The sequence below is a fragment of the Sinohyriopsis cumingii genome, chromosome 6, assembly GCF_028554795.1.
Source record: "Sinohyriopsis cumingii isolate HCF-2022 chromosome 6, ASM2855479v2, whole genome shotgun sequence".
In the NCBI taxonomy this organism is placed as follows: domain Eukaryota; kingdom Metazoa; phylum Mollusca; class Bivalvia; order Unionida; family Unionidae; genus Sinohyriopsis; species Sinohyriopsis cumingii.
The window spans coordinates 117,962,817-117,984,971 of NC_142966.1; the positions used below are offsets into that span (position 1 = coordinate 117,962,817).

Genomic DNA, 22,155 nt, shown 5'->3' on the forward strand with positions numbered 1-22,155 from the left:
TTTCATATAAAATATATCTTTTTGTACTTTTCATGTTGAACAGACATTGTTATGATATACCATATTTAATGTATATGTTCGGACACTGTATTTGTTATGACACCATAAATTAATTTTGAAAGTAATTTTTGTGTGCACTGTATGTTCTGGGACACATAATTTTCTAGAGTCATAAGATGTGGGACACCTTTTAAATCAATTGAAAATTACGTCGGAAAATGCACTCAAACTTGATTTTTATTTAGAAATATATAAAACTGTGTACTTGAGATAAAACTCCTTAATCCACTGCAGCATCATCTCATCAACACAACCATTCTCCTGCACATGTATGATCCATTCTTTTGGTGCATAATATTTATTTTAGCTTTCTCATAGTGTGAAAAATTATCATTAAAGGCAACACATCACCTACCGCTCCGATGGCCTAGTGGTAAGAGCATCTGATTCGGATGCAGAAGGTCATGGGTTTGATCCCCAGCCAAGTCATACCAAAGACTTACAAAAATGGTACTAACATCTGCCTCACATGGCATGCAGCATTAAGAGGTTTGTGTTAGACTGGTCGGCCTGGTATCAGGATAACGTGACCAGGTGGGATATCATGCTACATGTCTGCAGCATGATGCCCCAGTGCTAGACATCACTATAAACTGCCACACTGCATACATTGTAGCGATATGACAGAAAGATTGTTAAAGCTACGTTAAAAATCCAAATCACACACACACACACAAACACATCATCTAAAACTGAAACTGCAAGGACTAAAGTCAGATTTTTCAAATCTGCACCAGTTGTGCTAATTCTCACACTTTTGACCCCCATTTTATTGTCAGTCTGTCCAGGAAATTGTATCAAAGTACACTGGAATTTTATCCATGTTAATGATCATATTGTCAGCCAAATCATCTGCTTCTCTTCTGGCCTGTACAAATTCATCCAATGATTTTATTTTCTCCAAATCTTCTGGGCATCGCTGGGTCATTGATGTCCATGTATGAAGCACTATATTGTTTTTCTTTAAAAATATATATATAAAATCGGCACACTTAAAAGAATCCAAAGTCAGCTTCCAAGGTCAGCTTGCATTGCAACAAAATAACTTTGTATTGATATCCTTTAGAAAAAAGAAAAACCAGCTTCAGAGTATCCAAAGTCAGCTTCAGCAGTCAGCTTGCTTTGTAATAAAAATAACCTTTGTCTTTGATGTCCTGTGGATAAGTTAAATAATGAGTTTACTGCTCGCTCCCAGATGTGTGTATTTACCACGTGGGCTTCTATATGCTTGGCATCTATAGTTATAATTAATAGAAAAGATTTTCACTTGCACTCAAGTGAATGTATTTTCAGTTAATGATTTTTTTGTGTGAGATACTGTCCTATTGTTGACCTGGATATAGTCTTGGTTATTTTACACCTAATACAATGTCATGCTTGAATGGCAGTTGTCTTCAAGATATCAGTTGATTATTTCCCTTTCATTTGCAAAATCATCTGCTTCTCTTCTGGCCTTCACGAATTCATAAAATGATTTTATTTTCTCCAAATCTTCTGGGCGATGCGAGTTAATCGATGTCCGTATTTGAAGCACTATATTGTGTGACCTTGAAATTTGTTCCATTGTTTCAATTTATTTTCAAAATTCCCATGAATATCGGTGAAAAGCAACCAAAGTTATCTTCCATATCTCGGCCATCTTTGTATATTAACTCCCCACACAAAAAACAGCACACTTAAAAGAATCCAGAGTCGGCTTCTGATGTCTATAAAATAACTTTTTTATTGATATCCTTTCAAAGAAAAACCAGCTTCAAAGTATCCAAAGTTGGCTTTCAAGGTCAGCTTCCTTTGTAATAAAAAATAAACCTTGTCTTTGATGTCCTGTCGAAAGTTTAAATAATGAGTTTACTGCTCGCTGTCAGTTATTTTGATTCACTATCTGGGTTCTATATGCTTGGCATCTGTTGTTATAATTAATACAAATGGGCAGTAATGTTATAGGGTAAATAGTATGCACAGCAATAACTTGCTTTAATGATACTTTTGTAACCCATGCAAGCAAAAAGATTGTCACTTGCACTCAAGTGAGTGTGTTTTCAAATAATGATTTTTATTTGCGAGTTACTGTCCTATAGTTGACCTGGATATAATTCAACTTTTGTTAATTTGCACCAAACACCATGTCATGCATGAATGGCAGTTGTCTTCAAGATATGGGTTGATTGATCCCTCATTTGCAATTTTCAGTTTTCAGTCGGATAACATATTCAAACCTTTGAGCACAACCAAACATGATTTGTTCCTCAATGGTCATGTCAATGAACAACGTATCTTGTGTTATCGGACTTAAGTGATACACGATACAGTATGGAAGCCTATACTACATACTGGTATATAGAGTTCGTGGATATATTTTATTCTTTAATGCTCATGATGAATAAAAAGGAATAAATGATAGCAATACAAGGCTATTTTCTTTCTTTCTATTATCAGATAAGCATTTTATTTATCTCTTTAATTGGAATGTGCGGGGGGGGGGGTCACAAATTCACTGCAAATGTATTTTGTTTCTTAAGTCTTGGGACATATGAACCTAGGTGAAAAAAGTTTCACCTAAAGTTCTAGGACAGGCAATAAAATAATTATTTTATCATGTCCCAATATATACAGCACATAACGGTATTCTTGATAGTAACATACCTTGATTAAATGTGTCCTTGTATGTAACATGAACAGTGTTGTATATACACTGTTATTACACAACTTTGATGGTAACATACCTTGATATAAAGTGGCTTCACATATAATGCAGGTCACTTCTGTGGCTTCCATGTTATGCAAGCATTGTTACAACAGACATGGTAACATAGCTTGATATAACCCATTACCTCATACAACCGTCTTTGGACGCCTCTACAAAAGTCGCATCAAAGCGACTTTTGACGCTTCTACAAAAGTCCCATAGAAGCGCCTTTTGACGTCTGCTGTAAACATCAGCCATTTTAAGCCGGTTTTCGTAGCGCCACCTTCGGGGAAAACCCCTTATTAGATACCACATTCATTTCTGTGAATGACAATTACGTCAGATCACGTGGTCACTGTTTATGTACTGGTCGATATCTGCTATTTAAAGTAACTGGGTCGTAATCTCCACTCTCCAAAATGGCGGTCGCGGATTTCGTTCAGTACTTACGAAGTTTTCATGATTAGAATCACAACTATGAAAGATTCAATAACCTAGGTAAAGGCTCTGATATTGATATAGGCTGCAATTAGTTTTTATAAATTATCAAATTTAGATGACTTAGTGATGTAGACACAGATGAAAAACTTGTAAATTTCGAGTATGAGAAATGGCAGCTCTACGGTTGGTCACACGGCCTCACTGACATGACGGTGAACGAATTCTCTCCAGATTTTAAAGCACATAACAAATTTTTCCGTGATAAATAATTACACAGCTATAACAATCGGACTTTACTCTTAAATTGTTCCACATGTAATAGATGTGTACCAAAAATGTAAAATGGTTAAAATTGCTGTTAAACGTAACATGCACTACATTGCTTAATAGTTCACAGGCAAGCTATGCGTATGCGGTCGACTAGGTAACCTGTGTTCTATGTATAGCGAGCTGCACTTTGTCACTATGCTCTATGAGGTAAAGGGTTAAGAGACCTTGCATATATGCAGTTCCATGGTTTCCATGAACAATATTATATATATATATCCTTGTGATTTGGACTTTGGACTTTTAACGGTTTTCCAGTCACATCGCAATGATGTCAGCTGTGTGGCCATTTATAATGATGTCTATCACTGGGGCATCATGCCGCATATGTGTAGCATCATGTTCCACCCAGTCACATTATCATTTCTAAAATAAAGTTAATGCATTGGGTTTATGTGTGATCTGGATTTTTAAAGTTACTATACAAATTTCAGTCATATCGCTATGATGTCTGTAGTATGGCCATTTATAATGATGTCAATCACTGGGGCATCATGCCACATGTGTAGCATCATGTCCACACCAAGCCAACCAGTCCTAACACTTACCTCTTAATTCTGATCGCCAAGCAAGGCAGCTGTTTATACTATTTTTATAAGTCTTTGGTATGTCTCGGCCATGATTCGAACCCATGACCTTCCACATCTGAGGTAGACACTCTATCACATAGGCCATTGGAGTGGTCTAAGGTGGCCTTGCATGTACATGTAACACAGTTTACTTATGTGGCTTCTATGAACTGTGTTGTACAGTGTTATGACACATCCTTGATGGTATAATACTATGATATAAGGTGGCCTCACATATAATGCAGTTTACTTCAGTGGCTTCCATGAGCAGTGTTGTATATGGTGTTATGATACAGCCTTGATGGTACCATGCCTTGGTATAAGTGGACCTCACATATTACACAGATGACATAATATACCATATTCAAACTAAAATGAATTCCACCCCTTTTTTTGAAATTTCCACTAAGTGCAATTTTTTATGGGAAGGATTTATTTATTCCATAATTCATGTAATTTTTTTGTACATGAAAAAATGATCATTTTTCTCAAAGTATAAAAAGTTATTTAAATGAAAAAAATTATTTTTTATACTGACTATATACTAATAATAAAGGGATCAGACCCAAAAAAGATCAAAGAGACTTATGATACTTGTCAACCGACCTGTGCTGACATAAAAATGTTAACTGTAAATGAATTTTTATCCTCACTTTAGTATTTTTCCAAAATTTCGTATAGCATTTATTTACTTTAAAAACTCTGTGCACTCAGTATAGTTGTGATTATGTTGGTTCATTTTCTTGAAATAAAGTGACTACTGCCATCCTAAGGGTTATCATATATAGACAGCTGTAAACATTAAAATTTTAATATTGAGGATGTGCCACTATTATTATACCTAGTATGTTCCATTATGACTATACCTATTATGTACCATTACAAATATTCCTAGTATGTACTATTATGACTATTCCTAGTATGTACTATTGTGACTATTCGTAGTATGTACCATTATGACTATTCCTAGGATGAACCATGACTATTCCTAGTATGTACTATTATGACTATTCCTAGTATTGTACCATTATGACTATTCCTAGTATGTACTATTATGACTATTCCTAGTATGTACCATTATGTCTATTCCTAGTATGTACTATTATGACTATTCCTAGTATGTACAATGAACGCTATTCCTAATATGTACTATTATGACTATTCCTAGTATGTACCATTATGAATATTCCTAGTATGTACTATTATGACTTTTCCTAGTATGTACCATTACGACTATTCCTAGTATGTACCATTATGACCATTCCTAGAATGTACCATTACGACTATTCCTAGTATGTACTATTATCATCAGTGTTTTTCATATAATGTTATGCTTTTCAGTTTAATTTTTATTTACAATATACACCCTTTAAGTTATTTGTTAGGTGTACATAAAGTTGTGTGTACAAATAAATATATATAGTGAATTTAAACACTTGTATTAAAACTCTAGGTTCCATGCATCCATTAGCCACAGTTGCTTTTACTGCCTATGAGCCATACATGTATGATATGAAAATGGACATTACAGTGGCTAGCCAAATTTGGATAAAAGATACATTTAGGCAAGTCTGGGTTTATTAGAATCATACCTGTAGGTTATACTAAAGGTTATTGCAGACTGGCCAAATCTTGGTTAAGCATACATGTACATTATGGAAAGAGAAAGCGAAGTGAATGGCCAAATTTGGCTAATCATACAGTTACATAGATTTGGTTTCTAACAGCATGGATGTAAGCTATGCAGAATGGCATTGCAGACACTACTAGCCAGATTTTGGCTAAGAATACATGTACATTAAGGAAAGGGAAAGCGAGGTGAATAGCTAAATTTGGCTAACCATACAGTTACATAGATCTGGGTTTCTAACAGTATGGATATAATCTATGCAAAATGGCATTGCAGACACTAGCCGGATTTTGGCTAAGAATACATTTAGCAAAAATTTGGTTTCCTCCTAAGAGCAAATATAAAATAAATGGCTAAATTTGGCTAACAAGCCACACACTGCTTGTTAAGAAGTGACACTGAGAATACTTAGCCAAAATTTGGCTTATTTCAAGTCAGCCTAGGGATTTGACATTGGTCAAATGGACTACAAAATTCTTATTATGTGCCTTTACTAATTTTGGTTAAGAGATTTTAGCCCACAGCAGAGGCCTGATTTGATTAAATGAAAAACTCAAGTGAAATCAGAAGTTGTTAATGACTATTCATAGTATGCACCATTATGACTATTCCTAGTATGTACCATTACAACTATTCCTAATATGTACTATTGTGACTCTTCCTTGTATCTGTATGTACCATTATGTATGTATGTGGTGAAGCCAATATGCCAGTGGGGAAATTTGTTTGGGTTTCTAACTCAGATATGCAAGCATGTGGTAAAACCAATATGCCAATGGGAAATTTGTTTGGGTTTCTAATGCACAAGACGATCAGTTCACTGCTAATAATTTTCAGGTTTTTTTACACCATAAATTATCATCCAGCATGCTGCCAATTCCAGACTTTGAATAATTGTCACATATTATTGCTGGGAGTGATTTAGCTACTAGCCTGCCAGTCAATGGCCATGGGTTTTGAGGAGGGCTAGTTAATAAAGACAGCTACAAGCCCATGGGACCAGTTAAACTTGTCATAAGTTATTGTTTATTTGATTGGGAGTGCCAATTTATATTTTGCAGGGCTATTTTGAGTTCCATATGTGTTGGCACTGCTGACTAATGGAATAATCAGTGCCAAGTCAACCAGAGTTATTGAAAGATGATAATTTACCCAAATAAATACATTATGTTGCCCAGTTTTTGCCATGAGGTTAGAAACCACTATTCTACATGAAAATACACAATGGTCTAAATATATTGTATATGTACTTCAATTTTTTTTAACGATTCCAAAGAGGAGTTTCAAAAAAAAATATTACTAATAATATCTCCTAGATGAATTTAATTAGGAGCAGATTTCTTTCCTGTATATCCTTCCAGTCAGCACATCATTTTTCCATAGTCTTCATCAGTAATAATAAAAATAATAATAATAATTGCAATATGATACTGACTTATCATCCTTAGAACAACAACAACCATTGATAATACCAGCAACAATAATAATAATAATGTATGATTTTCCATGTATTTCAGTGTGTTCTATCTTCAGTCATAGTTGTTGCACTGAGAAACATGTTCCTTCAAGTCACGGAGTTACCTAAGATCTGGCGAATAAGTAGGTTTGACTTTGTAAGTAAAACTCTCTTGATTTTTCTTTCTGTCTCCCTGTGAGTCTGCATATCTGTTTGTCTGTCTTATCAACCAATCTGTAAGTCCATCAGTCTTTGTCTTGTAAGTATGTATCTATCAAACTGTCTGTTTTTGTATCTATCCATCATCATCCATCCATCCATCTGTGTGGGGTACAAGTCATGCATGTAATTATGGTTCCAAAGAACAATGTGCTTACCTTTCAGCAACCATCTTTCTTAAAGCAACAACATCAATTACAAAGAATTATTGTTGTAATTTTTTCTATTGTCATTGATGTTTAATAGCCGTCTGTTTCCTTTGAATTTTAAAACAAATGCATGTCAGGTCATTCTAATACAATTTCTAATTTCAAATCTACATGCAACCATCCATAATATTTTCAAGTCTTTCTATCAATATTTTTTAGTATTTAAAATAAATTAATTGTTTAGATAATAACAACTTTCTTTTTTCTGTCTCAGAGCAAAGTTTTATTCCATGCCAATTATGACTGCTATTGAAAAAGAATTCCATTGTTTTATTTTTTATGAGGTTGTCGTTTTATCTTACCAGCTTAATTAACTTCTTTGATGACACCTTCATAAAATGCCATAATTAAAAAATTAAAAAGAGCCAAAACATAGTTATCCAGGTAATTTGTGATATTATCCAATAATTTGGACAAGAAATGATTTGTCATAAAAAATATTTTTACATTGTTTACTTTTAAATCTTATTTTACAGGGCCAGTTTGAAATTGAACTAAACTTTTCAGTGAAAATGATCATTACAAATGCCTTTTCTGCATGCTTTTGCTGGAATGTTAATCTAATAATTAAATCAAGAATAGATATATAAAGTAGTTTTTTGTCTTTAATTATTTTCTTTCTTTCTTTTAAAATTGTATTTTAATTTTTCAGCTTATCTGGATTGTGACTTTCCTCTGCGTTGTTATTCTGCATGTGGATTATGGTCTGCTGATCGGAATTGTATTCTCTTTCTTCACTGTTGTTATTAGGTCCCAAAGGTAAGTTATATTGACTGGAAAATATTGACTAATTTTATAGATTACTTATATCCATGGTGCTAACCACTTCCGTTTACTCTCTTTATAATCAGCCGCTTGGATTTCTTGCCATAGTTATGTCAAAAGTTCATACTGCATCAAGTTATTGATATTCACGTACCATATATGTTTGCTTATAGGTCGCATCCAACTGTAAACAACATAGTCATTGATTGCATAAAGTGCTGGTCGATCAGAATTTGTGTTGGTTGTTATGCCGAATTTTCCTGACAAATGGCATAGACCCAGAGCTGCTGGAACTTTATGTGATAGCAGATCTGGGTTTGTGTAATTTTCAGTAGGACTCGCTTAAAAGTGAGTGTATAAGTTAAAAATGTATCTTTTCATTAAAGATTGTGTCATATATTGTGAATTCACACACACACACACGCATGCATGCACGCACACACACACAGAGGTTTTGTAAGCAAGAGTATTGGCTTAAGAGATGGTTCATTAAAAACAGAGTTACTGCTGGTTATTTTCAGTTAGTAAGAATTTAATGAAAAAGGTAAATCAAGATGACCATAGCCATATAAATCAACATAAAAACACGACTTGAAATGTTTCAAAATATGCGAGTTTTGCCCTGTTTTGCTGTGTAAATATTATTTTCTTTGTAGAGATTCTTTATATCTAAAATTTTATTGGATTTTCATTTATTGTTTATGCTTCATTGTAGAATAAAGGTTGTTAACTTAGAAAAGATTTTAGAAGAGGACAGATACGAAAATGCCTCCAGATATTACAAGGTAATTTTATACATTTAATGAATCAAACATAGCAAATTAGGAAATATATTGATGATACAAGGTGTTCAACAAAATAATTTCTTTTTGTTTGGATGGCTTTATTGGACAGATGGTCAGGTCAGTATGTTGTGTTTAGTTAAATACTTACGGTTATATACTTGGTCCCAGTTAAAAATGGTGCCAATATATAACCTACCAACACGATCACCATAGTATTTATCATCAAACTTTTTATGGTTACATCTCATGAATGGTTGGCTGTATTGACATGGGATTTGGACTAAAACGCTTTACACCATGTGCAAGTTATAGTGCCAGTCTAATAAAATCTTGTATCAGTACTCAACTTGAAAGAATGGTGGTACTGACTTTGAATTTTCACTGAGGCAGTTCTTGTAATATGTAATTGGTCCAGAATGAAAATGGTGCTGACCTGAGACACAATGTGTCTTTGATATTGTGAACAAATTTGAAAACCAAACCTATTTGCCCTTTGGGTCAAGTCAGGGTCATACATGCCCACATCCCAAAGAGTATCGAGCTGTTGAGATTGTTTTGAGGTCTCAAGGGAATCAATGCATGTGACCAAGTTAAAGCACTGTCTGACAACTGAAAATAAGTTATCATATAAACATGAAGAAAAAACTGAAGATTTAAATTTGAATGAAAGAAAATAATATATGTGTTCTTGTAAACACTTACAAATAGAAAATAGCTGGTAGTCTTACCACTGACAAATCTTATTACTACACACATGCATGTACACATATGTATGTAGTCACATTCAGTGCATATTCACAATCACACACTCATGAAATAAAAAAAAATACACAATATTCCTGTCTTTAAAATCCATGGATAGTGGAAAACAACCTTGATTAGATGCAGTATCTGCTGCTTGGAATAGTTGTGAGTTTTGAAGGTAATGCAAGTGTCATTTGTGTTTATTTTTGCACTTACTAGAGAACGGATGGTACTGTTGTTCAAACTTTCCTGAAGATCTTGTTGAATTCATTTCCACATAGAAAATAATCTTTCTGCATTGCTTTGAGGGAGTGTCAGACATGCAGGGCTAAAATATAATCTGCAACAGTGCAAATAGCCGATTCATCCCTGCAATGAAATTGTAGAAAAAAATGTTCAGCTCCTATAATATGGTATGTCAATAATTATTTAGACATGTTAGTTGCTTTTGGGACTGAGCTCTGTATTCATGCAATGACCTGATGTTGGGTGGTGTTGCTATGTCAGTGAATGTTGTGTGCTCCAGAATGACTTGTGCCAATATGGTGTTTGCACTTTGTGCAAAGGATAAAATGCCTCAGTCCCTGCTGCTGTACTTTACAGAGTCTAACTCCTTCAACCAGGACCTTAATTTAGCTTTGCTTACTTTTCAGATCTTTATCCAAATCTTAGCTGTATTTTAAAATTTTGCCTTGAAAAATGAATCAGTCTTGTTTACTATTATGACGATGGAAATAATCATATATTTAGATTTTATAAAATCCAACTTCTTTAAAAAAATTGCCGCTGATCATGAAAGTTGTAATAATATCTCACAAGAATTCTCAAAGGACATTTCCTATTGTCAGCCAGTTGAGTCATCTGTGAAACAGTGGTTGTTTATCTCTGACCACCTTGCATTTTGATTGCCTCTAAGACAGTAAAATGTGTGGACTGACCTTATGGTTGTTTTAAATGAGCACTAAGCCAGCCTGTTTACTGATTCTGGCATCAGGTTATGGGGCAGATAACGTGGTTGTAGAGAAAGATCTCTGGTTTGTTTTTTGTTGTTTTGCTAACAAATACTGAACATTATATTTTTGAAATTACGACTGTGCTGATGGGATTGGAAGTAAAGAAAATGGATTTTTATGTGCCATGTCATGTTATGGCATGTATATGTATGCAAGATCAACTGCTTGCATTTTTGTACTTTTTGAACTTGCGATCATTGTGATTTGTACATATAAAAATAAATGTTATCTGGACTTTGTATTTAATTTCTTTTCAGTAAACAAGTCTGCACTCTTGATAATTAGTAATTTCCCATACTCAGAGCATAAATATCTTCAGAGTTCGACATTTTTTTCTTCATCAGTGACTGATGTTGATCATGTGACCTATAATAGTCATGTGATATGAGGAGACTGGTGTAGATGGGTGGTAATGCATGCCCCTGAAGATACTTATGCTCTGAGTAAGGGAAATTACTAATGACCATGTTTTATTCAGAGCAAAAGCATCATATTCAGTTGTAAGTCAGCACTTTGACATTGATTTCAATATCAAATGTCTTGCCTTTGTTTTTTTATATCTAAGTAGGAATAAATTTGTATCAAACCCACTTTTTTAGATATGTCCAAAGAGTAACTTGTAAGATATCAGCTCATTGTCTTGTTCTTTCTGTTTAAAGTCATTAATGGACTAAACAAAACTTAGTATATGGGTTTTTCTTCACAGTATTTCCGACAAGTTCAGTGATATCAGATTCCAGGTCAATTTCTACAAAATAGATTTTTGTCGTTCATTTACTTTTGTGAATATGTTAACTTAAAAGAAAATATTTTTTTTCTTCAAAACTTGGCATGTTGGAGTTTCTCAAGAATATCAGAGATACTTTCATTACTCGACAATTAAAAAGGTAAATGGAGAGAGGAAACCGATGTTTGTGAATTCTTACAAATTATTTTCAGCCATTAGAGTGCCAGGTCCCTTTCTCATAAATTATTTTCAGCCATTAGAGTGCCAGGTCCCTTACAAATTATTTTCAGCCATTAGAATGCCAGGTCCCTTTCTTATAAATTATTTTCAGCCATTAGAGTGTCAGGTCCCTTTCTTACAAATTATTTTCAGCCATTAGAGTGCCAGGTCCTTTCTTACAAATTATTTTCAGCCATTAGAGTGCCAGGTCCCTTTCTTACAAATTATTTTCAGCCATTAGAGTGCCAGGTCCCTTTCTTACAAATTATTTTCAGCCATTAGAGTGCCAGGTCCCTTTCTCATAAATTATTTTCAGCCATTAGAGTGTCAGGTCCCTTTCCCTTTCTTACAAATTATTTTCAGCCATTAGAGTGCCAGGCCCCTTTCCTACAAATTATTTTCAGCCATTAGAGTGTTAGGTCCCTTCCTTACAAATTATGTTCAGCCATTAGAGTGACTAGGGACTCTTGTTTAATTTCCAGATAAATTTCAGATATATTAGTAATGTTTGTTTATTTTCATAATTTCAGACAGAAGCACACCCAGGAATGAAGATTATTAATTTTAATTCTCCATTGTATTATGCCAATGGTGATATTTTTGTGAGCCAAGTGTATCGAGTCACTGGGCTAACACCAGAAAAAGTGAGAAAACAGTTAAAGAAGGATTCTATAAAAGATCCACTTGCAAGCAACAGATTGGTATGTACAAAATACAGATTTAAATGAAGCCTATTAAAAATGTTTGGCCAGTTGTATTTATTCAGTGTTTTAAATGGAATAATGGGAATAATCAAAATTAGATTATTACTTCTTTCTTGCATCAATTTGCATGATGTTTATTTTATTTAATTCATACTATAATAAAAGTCATACAGGTCATGTAGGTGTTCATAACTGACTATTTCAGTAACAAGTGTCTTTAAAAAAAAATATGATTCTACATATCTTTAAATGGCAATTATTCACTTCCATTTGGGATCATCATACATCTATATTCCTTTGGAAGGTCATTATTTACTTGACCTGAGAAGTACATATGCAGAATCAATGTTAAATTATGTGGACATTTTTGGATTAAGTCAACCTAAAGGTGTCATCTGGTACAAACCAGATTGAATGTCATGTCCTGTGATGTCACAATGAAAGCAGTGCGTGTTACAAGCATGTTATTTTGTTATGAGAAACTTAATGTCCTCATTTCTTGACTTAGTTTAATACATGGCTACCATTGTAAACTTCAGTAGTGATCAATGATTTTCATTTAGATGCTTTTTGATATTAAGTCAGGATTGAAAATAGTCTTTTGTTGTTGTTGTTGTTGTTGTTGTTGTAGGGTTTAATGCCATTTTTCAGCACACGATAGGCTATACATGGCGGCCAGTATTAATGGTGGAGGAAGAACCCGGGAAAACCCCGGAAAGAACCACTGACCCACGAGAAGCTACTGGCAAGCTTTCTCACATACTCACACTTGCCGAATCCTAGACTCAAACCCACGCAGACAAGTTAGATGGCAGTGATCCATAACGGAGAGCACTTTAGACCACTCGGTCACTCAGGGCCCCCAAAATAGTCTTTGGTTAAGCTAGAATAGGTCACACCAACTGAACTCTCATTCTTAGTCTGTGTATGTAATTCAGATTCTGTAATTACAGTGAATTAATTAGAATTTTATCTGTATTTGTCAGACACAGCTTTACAATGAATTTAAATACAACTTGAATTATATGGTATTTTTTATTTAGTACGAGACATATTTTAGGACAGAACTACTGTCCATTGAAAGTTTTTTTTTAACAGCAAATAGAATTATCAGAGGCATAACAGTTTATGGAATTTTATGCAAATGCTATAAAATAAAGTCCAGTTTAAATGCTTGTTCAGGTTTACTAACAAATTGATCATCTGTAATGAAAAGTCTTCTTGAAATGATAATTTGAAATATACCATAGAGAGGACAACTAAAACTGCATGTAATGTAAGTCCATTCTCCAAGTAATCAATTATCTCCAGTTTTTTTTTTTAAATAACCAGTTAATAGAATCAGAGATTGACAGAATAAATACAAAAAATTATAGAAATCCTTTGATAATCCGTGTTTCTGTTTACCTACCTTCTAGGACAGTTGTTCATCAGTTGAAAAAATAGAATGCTACATGACCACAAGTTCATAATCTTATTACACTGTGGCAGACTCAAGTTTTACCAGCTTACATATCTGCATATAACACTGGTCAACAGTGAAATCATTACTGACTTGAAAAGGCCCTAATCTGTAGTATTTTGGTGTGCCGAACACGAATATAACCGTGAAAAATTTGTATTGGCTCTCGTTTTGAAGATATTCATATACCTCATTTTCTATGTTTCACTGTGTAAATTTCTCCAGTAGGACTGCAGCAACATCCGGAATAATGATGTAACATTGCATAATACCATCATGCTCACATCATCCACAGTTGATTGCATCATTTTCTGATGCAATGCAATACTAATGCCATGCGGCTGCTGAAGTAAGTTGACGTCAGCAGTGTACTATACATGTGTAGGCCTATTATACTAATGCCAGGCGGCTGCTGAAGCTGACGTAAGCAGTGTACTATATAAAGCCCAATCAGATAGGTTCAGCATTTAAAATATTTTAGACGTTGTGCGAGACAGTTCAAGCTACTGTTACATAAAACTTATTATTTTATCCATTTACGTACAATAAAGAACAGTAATGCCTCGAAAGTGTGTTAATACCGCGGACAATTTTTGCTATATTTGTGGGGAAGTGACATTTGCCAACCAGAAGAAAAGTATCAATTCTCAAGTGAAGAAGGCATATCATCTTTACTTCGGATGCAAGGTTGGTGACCAAGACAAACCTTGGGCTCCGCATATATGCTGTGCTACATGTACAACACAGCTTTCACAGTGGTTGAATTGCAAAAGGTCATCAATGCCGTTTGCAGTCCCAATGGTGTGGAGAGAGCCAAGCAACCACCTAAATAATTGTAACTTCTGCTTGGTTCCTCCTCTTTCCGGCGGAATAACGAAGCGAAAGAAGTCGAGAATAGTCTACCCAAACATTCCGTCTGCATTGAGACCAGTTCCACATGGTGAGGGACTTCCTATTCCAGAACCTCCAGCAGAATATTCTCTTGATTCATCTGACGAAGACAAAGGTGAGTCGACCTGTTCTTCTCCTGGTCCATCAGCATGCAGTGATCCAGATTTTCACTGTGGTGCATCATCAACCCCACACAGAATAACACAGGAAGAACTAAATGACCTGATTCGTGATTTGGACTTATCAAAGAACAAGGCAGAATTGCTAGGATCAAGACTCCAAAAATGGAATCTTCTAGAAGAAGATGTCACAATTACTGCATATCGAAAGCGCCACCAGCAATTGGAGCCTTTCTTCAGAAAGGAAAGTAATCTGATATTCTGTTCCGATATTGAGGGCCTCATGAATGCTTTAAAAATCACTCATGACCCACAAGAATGGAGACTATTTGTGGACTCTTCGAAACTGAGTCTCAAGACTGTGCTTTTGCACAATGGAAACATTCTTCCATCTATTCCAGTAGCGTATGCTGTCCACATGAAAGAGACATACGATAACTTAAGGCAGCTACTGAATTCCATTGAGTATAACAAGTACAGCTGGCACCTCTGTGGTGATTTGAAGGTAGTTGCCCTTTTAATGGGACTGCAGCAAGGATATACAAAATACATGTGTTTCTTATGCGAGTGGGATAGCTGAGCAAGGGAAATGCACTACATGAGGAAGGAATGGACTCACAGGCAGAATGTAGCCATTGGAGAGAAGAATATCCAACACCCAGCTCTGGTTGAGGCTCAGAAAATCTTGCTACCACCCCTTCACATCAAACTAGGTTTGATGAAGAACTTCGTGAAAGCCATTGACCGGACTTTGCCAGCATTCCGATACCTGCATGAAAAATTCCCTCGATTCAGCGAAGCAAAGATTAAAGAGGGAGTTTTTGTGGGTCCTCAGATTCGAGAGCTTTTCAAAGATGACCGGTTCAACAACTTGCTGGAAGGTGACGCGAAACAAGCATGGAATGCTTTTCGCCTAGTTTCTACAAACTTCCTCGGAAATGTTAGGGCAGAAAACTATAAGGAACTAGTAGAAGACATGTTGATGAAGTATAAGAAACTTGGCTGCAATATGTCTCTAAAGATTCACTTCCTTCATTCCCATTTGGATTTCTTTCCTAGCAACTGTGGTATTGTTAGTGATGAACACGGCGAACGTTTTCATCAAGATATCGCAACAATGGAACAAAGATACCAGGGAAAATGGTCCACTACAATGCTGGCTGACTACTGCTGGACACTCCTCAGAGATGCTCCCGATCAGCTGTACAAGAGACAGGCGAAGAAATCTAAGATGTAGTCAATGACTTGATTTTTTATAGGTAGGCTATTACAGTTGACCTTTTACTATTGGAATGCATTTCGTTATGTAAACATTAATTTCTTGCAGATTACAAAAAAACTAGAGCCAATTTTGCAATTTGACTGTCATATTCGTGTTCAGCACATAAAAATTGATAAGAATTGACTAATTTTATTTCAGTAACATGACTTTTGTAAAAATTTGTTGTCCAGTGTAATTTGGGGTTATACATTTTAAAAAAATATTTCACTCACTTCTTTTTGTTTTGGAGGATATTTATTTAAAAGTTTTTGGATATGTTGTTCTCCTTTTTTGGGCACACACACGTTTTCTCAATGGCAATGACATTTTGATCAACACAGTTGATCTTAGCCATTACTGTCAGTGGAATATGTAGTTTAACAAATCAAAAACGAATTGATGTAAATGATCAGAGACATAAATAAGCACTTGGCCTTCATCTATATTGCCTGTAAATTGTAAATCTTAGTGACTAAATGAGGTTTTTATTTTAGTCGGTCATTCTTAACTCCTCAGTAGACATGGGTCTAAAATAAAGGAAGTGGCCATTGGTCAAAGACATGTCCATCTAAAATATTGTTTGCTAGAAGTTACATTATAAGCCATTATCTTTAAAATTGTAACTTCAGCATCTCTGATTCTGTTGCTGTTGAAATTGTTTCGATATTTCCATTGTGTTTGTTTTGGCAAGACATAGATTTCACTAACATGAAATATAAAGAACAGATTTGGAAAATTACAGAAATCAAAAGTAATGCAGTTAGACTTAAGTTATTGGTGTTTACACAATTACTCTTCTTTTATGTTAATTTATTACTTTCATATCATAGTAAATTCTTACAATTCACTTCTTTTGCAATAAATTTTAAGGATATTGTTTGATCCTATTTCAAGCTTTTTGATGAGTTATTTCCCTTGATCTGCTGTCATTTTGTAAGATGCAGAGACTAATAAAGGTGGCGCTCTACAGTTTCGCATTTTGCATAAGGGTTAGGATTTTAAAGAAAAAGAATTTCCCCGGCTTTCCTCACTGGTTATACTGGATATTTAAAAAAGACCTTGTATATCTTAGATATAATGCAAAGAACCTTTAATTCCCTTTATTTTGGTGTATGATTGATGGGTGTACTATAGGTTATAGAGTATACAGCTTGGCCTTACTTCAGATGTGCACCTTTCAAAAAAGTGCTAGCTCTACTTGGTCATTTTCACTTCCTGAACTTCAGAGGTAAATTGTATAAAAAAGAGCTGATAACTTTTTCTACATTTGATATATTTGGTAATTCATTCATTGCACTTTCAGAAGCTGGTATTGTCTAGTCTGGCAAAATTCATTTTTCCTATTTTAGTAGCTGCTATGTATAGTGTACTTTAGACTAATTCAGGCTGATTTTTTAACACAAGGGAGCAGTCATTTTAATTAGCATGTGCTTAAATCATGTAAAATTTCCAAAAGTACAATATCCAAAAGAAATATCATGCACATTACATTAATGTAGCATAGAGGTATGCAAACATTCTCTCCACTGTGCATGTTTTAAATGCGAACTACTTCACCTTACATACGTCACTCTCTCAAAAGTACATATTTGGTGAGCGCCACCAAAGCAATAAAAATCCTTTCCCCATTGCTTACATAAAGTGCATTATTAATTATTTAATATCACTTACATACTAAAATTGTAAATAGCATTTTTACTACTTTGAAGAAACCATATTCTTATATTTGTGTTTGCCTGTCATTACAATGTAGAATGTTGATATTAAAGAACTTGGTGCATGCATGGTTTAAGGGAGAAAACTCTGCATGTAACGGGAGCTAGTTAATTGAATAAAGACCAAAGCTAATTGGTAAACGTTGCTTAAAGGTCACTGGCCATACTCCAACATTTTCCTATTTATATCAGATTTGCATTACATGATTAAAAATGGTTATGCTTGCAGAAAACAAAAACAAAAAATTGTCAAGTGTAAAGAAGAAATAATAATATAATTACTTGAAATAGAAGTATACAACGCTGTTGCTTCCCCTTAGTTACGATTTCCCACCTATAGAGGACGCAACTGGAAATGACGTACATTTATCCCTACAAGACGAAGTACATGCTTCTTCTTGTTGAAAAATAAAACACTATAAACTATGGATAGGGAATATATTAGATAAAAGTAATGAAAACTAATTTTTTCAGCCTTATAAATTGTATGTGTGCACGACGCACTAGATTGTGTCGCTTTCAAAACTGTTCCATTGTTTCAGTTTATTTTGAAAATTCCTGTTAATACAGGTAACAAGAATCAATGCTGGCTTCCCTATGTCGGCAGACTTTATAAAAAAAAAGATGAAAGAAAAAGAATCCAAAGGAACCAAACTTGACTTCCTTTTGTGGGCCGACTTCAGAAGAAAAATTTGGCACACTAAAAGTTAATTTTCCGGGGCTTGGTTTGCATTGTAATAAAATAACCTATGTATTTGATATCCTGTCGGTAAGTTTAAACGATGAGTTTATTGCTCCATGCCAGTTGTGTTTATCACCCGGCCTTCTATTTGTTTGCCGTATGTAATCATAATTGATGTTTGAAGGGCAAATATTATACACAATAATAACTTGCATTAATAATACTTTTGTAACCCATGCTAGCAAAAAGATTATCATTTGCACTCACATTGAATGTATTTTAAAATAATGATTTTTTTTTATTTGCGAGATACTGACTTATAGTTAACCTGGAATAAATACAATCTAGGTCAGTTTGCAATAAGTAACTTATCATGCATAAATGGCAAGTGCCTTCAAGCAATCGGGTGATACTTTTGTCTCATTTGCAATTTTGTTATTTGACATAAGCGATACACACTACATTAAGGATGCATACGCAAGCTGGCAGCCGCTACATATACAAATTTCTTGGATATATATTTTTAAAAATTTCTTTCATTTTATTTTCAAACAATTGCATGTTTATCAATTTATTTTGTACCGTGAGTGTGTGTTTGTGTGTGTGTGTGGGCTCAAATTAAACATAAAATTATTTCCTTTCTAATTTGTACGGAATAATGGAGCAAATATGATTGATGATATTGACCAGTAATGACAAGCTTTCAATTTACGTGTGCAAACACTAAAACAGCTTGAAAAATAAAAACAATAAAATTAACTGGTAAGAGCTTCATATTACAATAACTAAATACTGACAAAATGCTGGGGCCCCGAGTGGCCGAGTGGTCTAAAGCGCTCTCCATTACGGATCACTGCCATCTCACCTCTGTCTGCGTGGGTTTGAGTCTAGGATTCGGCTAATGTGGGTATGTGAGAAAGCTTGCCAGTAGCTTCTCGTGGGTCGGTGGTTCTTTCTGGGGTTTTCCCGGGTTCTTCCTCAACCATTAATTCTGGCCGCCATGTATAGCCTTTAATGTGCTGAAAAATGGCGTTAAACCCTACAACAACAACAACAACTGACAAAATGCTCAACATTATTCTCTCTCTCTCTCTCTCTCTCGTGTAATCTAGTATGTATTGTATGCAGCTGTGTTACATTGTGAAGTCTAAAATTAAGTATATTTGTTATAATATCTCACGTACACTACCCTTAGCCAAATGTACACGTATTATGGAAAATATTATCTGTTAGGTATTTTTGTTTGATAAATGATTATTGATAATTTGACCGGAAGACTTAAATTGAGAATGTCATTGTGCAGATGCATATATTTGTTAGCATAAAATATGTATATAAATATTTTAATTAGAACAAGCAAGATATGTCAGTTTGTGTTTTCTCTCATAAATATGTACGTTATGAAGTATGATTATTTTCTTTCAAAGAATATCAAAATAGTTTGTTTAAATTTAGTTTTTTTCTCCCTAAAACCTATCTTACAATTAGCATCTACTTTTTTGTTGAAGAAAAAGAACGTACAAACTATTGTTAAGTTTGACTGAATTGTATTTCGAGTTGGGCTGAATTGTCTTTGGGCCAAATTCACTATAATCTGGCATAAATGATACAACTTTCCCATCTCTCCCCTATTTGATCCCACAGATTAAATACAGTTTTTTCTGGTAAACATGGTTTTTTGGAAAAAGAAAGAACGCTTTTTCCCATTATCACTCTTTTGGTTACATCCGTATGCAACACAGTGCACCATATTTGCTGTACAAATGCACAATCGTACACTATATCACATAGACATTTACGTGGGGAAATTAAGCACTTGAATGGCTAGGTTGAATAGAAGGGATAAATGTACGTCATATCCGGTTTTGGCATGCAGAAAATACCGATTGTTTACGGAGATTGCTGAATAATTTTTTCATTTTAAAAAGTGGAGTTTTAAGTCTAATTAAACATTTTTATGGTGTGCATACATAACCAATGCGTTTTGTTTATAACTATAATAATATCACACATTTGTACAATATAGGTGGCAGGTGACCTTTACAATAATTTTATAAGCCTCACAAATGTTTGATGAAGTGGGCAATGATTATAAGTTTGACTTTGTGTATTTATATATCATCTCTTATTTCATCAGGGTACAGTGCTGCTGATAGAGGATTCTGACCTTGAGCTGCATCGTAATGGTAAAGCTGGAGTCATAACCAATGGAAAACTATCAAGCACTGTCCTAAATTTGAGTCCGATCCATCATATTATCATTGATTGTTCACAGATAACATTCATTGATTCAGTAGGTGCAAAGATACTTAAACAGGTAAGATTCATATTTCTTTTGGAATGTATTCTACAGACTCCTCAGGGAACATGAAAATAAGCAGGATTTCAGATAGATGATTTGGAGTTCAACCTAATCTGTTAGTTTTGGGAAATGTAATGGATTTTGGACATGCTAATACACCTAATTTTCTTTGATAGCCAAAAATGTAGGCTGTTGCATTAATGATGGCAGGAGTTACCTCAGTACCTCAGAAAATTAAGACAGGGACAAATTTCAACAGTGAGAAAATAAGTCGCAGGTTGGAGTTTAATGGTTGAATACTTGATTTATGACTGCATTGGGAATAATTGTCAATATTTCTTTTCCTGATGAAATTGTTTGCTTTCTGTATAACCTACCATTATGTTCATGATAACCAAGAAAGATCATTTAAAAAAACATTACTCCAATAGGTTTCTTTCCACATCAGATGTGTACCAGCAAGAAATCATTGCTTTTTGCATGTGAATATGGATACATTCCATTGTTACTGTTGATTCAGAACAAAACTAGATTCTTTTTTAGAAAAAGATGGATACCTATTTGGAGAAATTATAATGTCAAAATTCTTTAAATTTATTCTATAAGTAAAATATTTATTCCATGATTTCATTGCAGTTATTTTCAAAATGTCTGCTTATCATTTGGCAAATATCTGATGGTCAGAATTCTGGAATTTTTAGTTTCACTTCAAACTTTGGATCTCACTTCTTTGTAATGAACCCTGACTATGATATTATGCTTTGTATGACTTATTCCCTTGATCACATTTCATACTCTGAGTATGACTTATTCCCTTGATCACATTTCATGCTCTGAGTATGACTTATTCCCTTGATCACATTTCATGCTCTGAGTTCCCTTGATCACATTTCATGCTCTGAGTATGACTTATTCCCTTGATCACATGTCATGCTCTGAGTATAACTTATTCCCTTGATCACATTTCTTGCTCTGAGTATAACTTAAACCCTTGATCACATTTTCTTGCTCTGAGTATAACTTATTCCCTTGATCACATTTCTTGCTCTGAGTATGACTTAAACCCTTGATCACATTTTCTTGCTCAGAGTATGACTTATTCCCTTGATCACATTTCATGCTCTGAGTATGACTTATTCTCTTGATCACATTTAATGCTTTGAGTATGA

General features: G+C 34.4%; 1 protein-coding gene across 3 annotated transcripts in view; it reads left to right on the top strand.

The window, feature by feature from the left end:
• The window catches only part of LOC149797817 (prestin-like), a 102,414-nt gene that overhangs the window by 69,453 nt on the left and 10,806 nt on the right, over positions 1 to 22,155 (top strand). For all 3 annotated transcript variants that reach the window (XM_089962813.1, XM_089962814.1, XM_089962815.1), the window contains exons 12-16: positions 7,231 to 7,326; positions 8,250 to 8,356; positions 9,078 to 9,147; positions 12,381 to 12,551; positions 20,822 to 21,001. In XM_089962813.1, the coding sequence (XP_089818939.1) occupies positions 7,231 to 7,326; positions 8,250 to 8,356; positions 9,078 to 9,147; positions 12,381 to 12,551; positions 20,822 to 21,001 (624 nt within the window). The remainder of the gene's footprint in view (positions 1 to 7,230; positions 7,327 to 8,249; positions 8,357 to 9,077; positions 9,148 to 12,380; positions 12,552 to 20,821; positions 21,002 to 22,155) is intronic.